The 6,540-nt window shown below is 43.9% G+C and overlaps 1 protein-coding gene across 1 annotated transcript in view; it reads left to right on the forward strand.

Moving 5' to 3' along the window:
- Nucleotides 1–591, forward strand: part of LOC309548575 (peptide methionine sulfoxide reductase MsrA-like) — a 41,996-nt gene extending 41,405 nt beyond the window's left edge. The window contains exon 6 of the mRNA XM_082248549.1: nucleotides 350–591. Coding sequence (XP_082104675.1) covers nucleotides 350–502 — 153 coding nt within the window. The 3' untranslated portion in view covers nucleotides 503–591. The remainder of the gene's footprint in view (nucleotides 1–349) is intronic.
- The last annotated feature ends 5,949 nt before the right edge of the window (nucleotides 592–6,540 follow it).

Genomic DNA, 6,540 nt, shown 5'->3' on the forward strand with positions numbered 1-6,540 from the left:
TCTGTATTGAAATGTATTGTATTTGTACTGTCTACCCTCAAGTTCTAAAGCGCTGCGTAAACTGCCGGCGCTATATAATAATATATATAATATATATATATATATATATATATATATATATATATATATACTGTATCTATATATCTTGGTATCGATTCTTTCCAAAGTTTAAATTGTTCATTGCAGTTTTTCAGCAAAGTTGATGGCGGCATTAAAGGTCCATTAAATGTAGCAAGCACCTTGTTTCTTCATGTTAGAAATATGGTACCCTGGCTTATAAAGAAAAGCATTCACTGATTTATAAATGTTTCCAGAACAGATGTATTAACTAGCTGCTTTATAATTACAGGAGCTGAACCGTGTCAGCCTGGGCACCATCACCACAGAGATCCATCCAGCTCCGGCGTTTTATTATGCAGAGGATTATCACCAGCAATATCTTCACAAAAACCCAGATGGCTACTGTGGCTTGAAGGGAACCGGTGTCAGCTGCACTCTCTAGAGACCAGAGGATATGGTACCCCCCCCCCCTCTCTTTTATAGGGTTAGCTGCATTTGTGCATTCAATAAAATATGTGTTACACAACCTAACCTGTTGTCTTGTAGTCAGTGTTCTGCTGCATGTTTCCATTTTATCTAATATTAAAGTGTTACTAAACCCAGGAGCCTGCATTCTCTATATCTGGTCCTAACAGTACACAGAACATGGAAATGCAATTATTTTAGTAAATATAAACTGCTAAATACCTTTTCTCATCAGCAATATATACAGTATCTCACAAAAGTAAGTACACCCCTCACATTTTCGTAAACATTTTGTTATATCTTTTCATGTGAGAACACTGAAGAAATGACACATTGCTACAATGTAAAGTAGTGAGTGTACAGCTTGTATAACAGTGTAAATTTGCTGTCCCCTCAAAATAACTCAACACACAGCCATTAATGTCTAAACTGCTGGCAACAAAAATGAGTACACCCCTAAGTGAAAATGTCCAAATTGGGCCCAAAGTGTCAAAATTTTGTGTGGCCACCATTATTTTCCAGCACTGCCTTAACCCTCTTGGGCATGGAGTTCACCAGAGCTTCACAGGTTGCCACTGGAGTTCTCTTCCACTCCTCCATGACGACATCACGGAGCTGGTTGATGTTAGAGACCTTGCGCTCCTCCACCTTCCATTTGAGGATGCCCCACAGATGCTCAATAGGATTTAGGTCTGGAGGCATGCTTACCCAGTCCATCACCTTTACCCTCAGTGATCGCTGCAGCTGCAGGCATTAACCCGGTACTGTTTTTTAGAGCCAGCAGTTGGCTTTCAGGAGATAACAGTCGATGCGGCCATTATCCCAGCGAGCAGGACACAACACCCCCCCCCGCTGCCTTCCGCGGCTCTGCCTGGGTCTCCCATCCCACCAGGAGCACGTCCGCCGGTTGGTTGGAGTCCAGAACGAAGCCGGATTTGACTTTGATTAGGTCTCGGATCATGTAACCCGGAAGCGACAACACCATGTCACTTCCGATTTACTCGGCTGCCAATGGTACTGATTTAAAAACACTGTCAGTATTTAAAAAGAACAATTTTGGCGTTTTAAATACTTTGAAGTGCAGTAGAGGGGTCTGGGGTCTTTTTTTTTTAAAACCGTGTTAAAAATAAAAAATAAAATAAAATAAATAGGATTTTTTTTTTTTTTTTTTTAAAGCACCATACCCGTCGCTGTTAGCTGGCGCACAAAATAAAATGCATATGTAAGTCGCGCCCGCAAATGAAAACAGTGTTCACATCACACGTGAGGTATCACTTCGATCATCAGAGAGTTTTACTGCGGTAGGTCGGCTCTGTCCCGTAAAACGATGTACCTGTACATCGCTTCCTTGGACAACTAGTGGGGGCGCGCGCGCCCATTTGCCAGAGAAGGAGCAGATCAGTGTGATTGCCGCCGGGCACCCACGAGACAGAACGTAAACACGACAGACCGCTGTTCTGTCAGTTATTGTAGTGTGGGATCCTGTGTTCCTCCTATTTAGGAACACAGGTCTCTGTGTTCATTCCATAAGTATATCCCCCACAGAAAGCACCCCCTAGGGACACATTTAACCCTTTGATTGCCCCTGGTGTTAACCTCTTCCCATCCAGTGTCATTAGTATAGTAACAGTGCATATTTTTAGCATTTTCAGTGTAGTAATTTCACTGGTCCCCCCAAAAGTGTCAACAATGTAAGTTAGGTGTCCGACAGGGCCGGATTAAGAGCATCGTGGGCTTGGTGCTGAGGATTTTGAAGGGCCTTAAGGGCCGTGCCTTGGCATGCACCCAGAGGAGGAAGGGTGCAGCCATGCATGCCTAATTCAACATGGGATGCTGTCTCTGAAGCCCATAAACACATCCATGCATCGGCAACTGTCCCTCCTTGTCCGGCCTTCGTGCTGTGTGGGGAGGTTCTGAGGGAGCTGCCTGGGGAAGCGAGCATAGAAGCCAGACTTCTGTGTTTACAAGTGACAGAAGAGCGGTAACAGTGAATATGGCCAACCCGGGGCCTATATAAAGGTAGGGGCCTGGAGCTGCAGCTCCAATAGCCCCTACGTTAATCTGGCCCTGGTGTCCGATCTGTCTGCCGCAATGTCGCAAGTCCCGCTAAAAAATCGCTGATCGCGCCATTAACAGTAAAAAAAAAAGATAAATTAAAATTATATAAGTCTATGCCATAAAAACTAGGAGTAGAACCAAATGATATCCCACTCACCCAGCGCTCTAAATCTCATAACAAAATTATCCTGCTGAAATGATAAACTCCAACAGGCAAAAACAATAAGCTGCCACTATAAAGAAACAATATCAAGAAGGTGTATTCATAGAAAGGTAGTCCTACCGCAAAGCAATAAACAGATAGAACCTCCCAAGGATAGCGGCGCTGGTATATCATAAAAATATACTACGAATAAAGATTTCTACTAATAAAAAACATAATAGCACGTGAGTTTATGTTTTATCGCACTCACGTACTATTATGTTTTTTTATTAGTAGTCGTTTTTATTAGTAGTATATTTTTATGATATACCAGCGCCGCTAGTGTATCCTTGGGAAGTCTATGCCATAGTTTGTAGACGCGATAACTTTTGCGAAAACCAATCAATATACACGTATTGGGATTCTTTTTACCAAAAATATGTGGCAGAATACAAATAGGCCTAAAATGATGAAAAAATTAGAATTTTTATTTTTTCTTATTGGATATGTTTTATTGCAGAAAGTAAAAAAATAATGTTTTTTTTTTTTCAGAATTGTCACTCTTTTTTTTTTTGTTTATAGTGCAAAAATTAAAAACCGCAGAGGTGATCAAATACCACCAAAAGAAAGGTCTATTTGTGGGGAAAAAAGGAAATCAATTTTATTTAGGTACAGTGTCGCACGACCGCACAATTGTCCGTTAAATTAACGCAGTGCCGTATTGCAAAAAATGGCCTGGTCATTAGGGGGTAAAAACTTCCGGTCCAGAAGTGGTTAATAAACCAACTCCTAAAGGTTTGACTTGTTTCACTTTTGTTTTGATTTTGTTTCTCTAGTTTTGAATAGACCCCAATCAGTTGTTTAACCGCTTGCCGACCGCCGCAAGTAGATATACTGCGGCGGTCAGCCCCGGCCAGGCAAAGTGACGTATATATACGTCACTAGCCTGTGACCGGTTTGTGAGCCAATAGCGGGCGAGCGCGTGCCCGCCCGCTGTGGCTCGTTCACGGAGGAGTCCGCGCATGTGACCGGCGGACCCGATGTCCGCTGGTCACACTACGATCGTCGGTAGAGCGGGAGAAAGGCAGGCGGCTAATGTAAACAAGCCGCCGGTCATTCTCCCCTGTGTAAAAATGGAGATCAAACGGTTCTACTATGTAGAACCGTTGATCTCTGTTTTTACAATAGGAGACATGTCCCACTACAGTTAGAAACACGCCCCTAGGACACACTTAACCACTCCCTCGCCAATACAGTTAACCCCTTCCCTGCCAGTGTCATTTTTACAGTAACAGTGCATATTTTTAGCACTGATTACTGCAGTAATGTCACTGGTAACCCCAAAAGTGTCAAAAATGTCAGTTAAGGGTCCGATCTGTCCGCCCCAATGTCGCAGTCCCGCAAAAAAAATCGCAGATCGCCGCCATTACTCGTTAAAAAAAAAAAAACACCAAAAATGACAAAAATCTTTCCCTTTGTTAGTAAACGCGATAACTTTTGCGCAAACCAATCAAAATACGCTTTTTGCGATTTTTTTTTTTACCAAACATATGTAGCATAAAACAAATTGGCCGAAAATGTTAAAAAAATTTTTAATTTATCCATTTTTTTGGGAAATTTCATATAAAAAAAATGTGAAAAATATTGTTATTTTTGCAAAATTGACGCTCTTTTTTTGTTTATAGTGCATGATCAAAAAATCGCACAGGTGATCAAATACCACCAAAAGAAAGCTCTGTTTGTGGGGAAAAAAAGGACGTGAAATTAGTTTAGGTACAGCATCGCACGACCGCGCAATTGTCCGTTAAAGTCACGCAGTAAAAAATCGCAAAAAACCCCCTGGTCGGAATGGGGGTAAAATCTTCCGGGGCTTAAGTGGTTAAGGCATTTTCATTCAGAGAGCCCTACTGTTTTTTTTTTGTTTTTTTTTGTTTTTTTTTTACTCCTTTATCAAAGCCAAAACCGGTTTTAGTACTAGTATTCACTGTATACTGTAATCACGTTTACAGTATAGTCATTTGTTGAGAAGCAATAATAGTACATCAACAATAGGGCAGATATCTCATGTATATAAAAGAAAAGGGCCTTTTGTTTGGTATAGTATAGGAATGACCCAGATGTGCATAACAGATGCAGAATGTTAAAAGACAAATATCTCATTGAAAAATCCTTATTTTCAAGCAGGATGCCTGTAAAATCCCACACTGTCTATGTAAGGTGCAGCAAGCTTCTTTGCACTTTACTAACAACTTGTCATTGTATAGCATAATCAAATATTGTACAAAATGCGTTTCGTCAGTTTTGTTGCTTCCCGCTTCTACAGACTCCTGAAACATTCTTTTTAGCCAACCGGGATTGTTAATATATTGCAGGTGGCTTTAGTTGGTAAACACAACTATGGAATATTTGTGTTATGTCAATTGAAGTGAGCTTGGATAGTGCTCTGCGAGCAGAGCTGTGTTCCGTGGACACAGCTGTGTCTATACTTTCCACATGGCAGTAAGCAATATGTAGCTACAATGAATGTTTAGTAGACACAAGAAATTGTACTATACAGTACATTATTGATTTTATATTACGAATCTCTGCTTTCACATTGTTTGAGGTCAGGTAAGAGCTCCTTTGGACTGCTCAGTACCTGGCACCTCTATTTGAAAATTAACCGTAAGATTCACTGCAGCCAGGGCCGGTGCTTCCACTAGGCAAACTAGGCAGCCGCCTAGGGCGCATTGACACCTAGGGGCGCAGCCACGAGTCAGCATTCTCTCTCCATCATGAATGATCCTTGGGAGCTGAGGGGAGGGGGCGGCAGTGGGGGACGAAGAAGGGACAGAGGAAGATGCCAGGTGTCTGGGGCAATGGCGGAACTACCAGGCCCTGGATTTCCACCATTGTTGGGGGGGCCCAAGACGCAGGAAGCCCACCGGAGTGCTGCCTGCATAATGATCCTCTTCATCTGGAGCTGAGCGGCCTAAACCCTGGGCAGGACGTGACTCTCTACACTGAGCTGGTGGGCAGCCGTTCATTTCCCTGGGTCAGTATTAAGCAGGGAGCGGAGGAGAGCTGAACCTGAGCTGGAGCTCGGCACTGGAGGGCGGCACCTTTACTGGAGCAGAAGCGATGAGGTACCGGAAGGGTCTGAGGAGGTTGGTGATGAAGGATGTGCAGAGCTCTCTGACTGCTGCTTCTCCCTCCACCAGGAGCCAGTTGGAGCTGTGGTGAGCACTGTGGTCTAGGAGAGGAGCGTCCTGGGAGAAGGAATTTAGCAGGATCACAGTGAAGGAGGGCAGAGTGCGGGCCACTCTCTTCATACTGCCCAGTGAGTGTCCCCAGAACAGGGGATCAGGGTCCCTGGGTGTGACATGGAGGATCCCTGGTGTGAAAGAGAATTGGGGTCACCATGTGTGCCATGGGGAATCGGAGTCATAAAGGTATGACATGGGGGATAGGGGTCACGAGTGTAACAGAGGTTCGGGGTCACCAGGTGTGCAATGAGGAATTGTGACCCCTTGGTATGCCATGGGGGATTGAGGTCCCCAGGTGTGACATGGAGGAACATCAGGGTCCCCAGGTGTGACATGGAAAAACATCAGGGTATCCGGGTATGACATGGAGGAGCATCAGGGGCCCCTGGTATGACATAGAGGAACATTGGAGTCACTGGGTATAACAGCACAACATGTAGAAACACAGGGGTCCCTGGGTGTGACATGGAGGAACATCGGGGTCAGTGGGTATGACAGCACAACGTGGAGGAATATTGGGGTCCCAGAATGTGACATGGGGAAACATTAGGGTCCCTGGGTGTGATATAG

This window comes from Pelophylax lessonae (assembly GCF_965119305.1).
Source record: "Pelophylax lessonae genome assembly, chromosome: 2".
Lineage (NCBI taxonomy): Eukaryota > Metazoa > Chordata > Amphibia > Anura > Ranidae > Pelophylax > Pelophylax lessonae.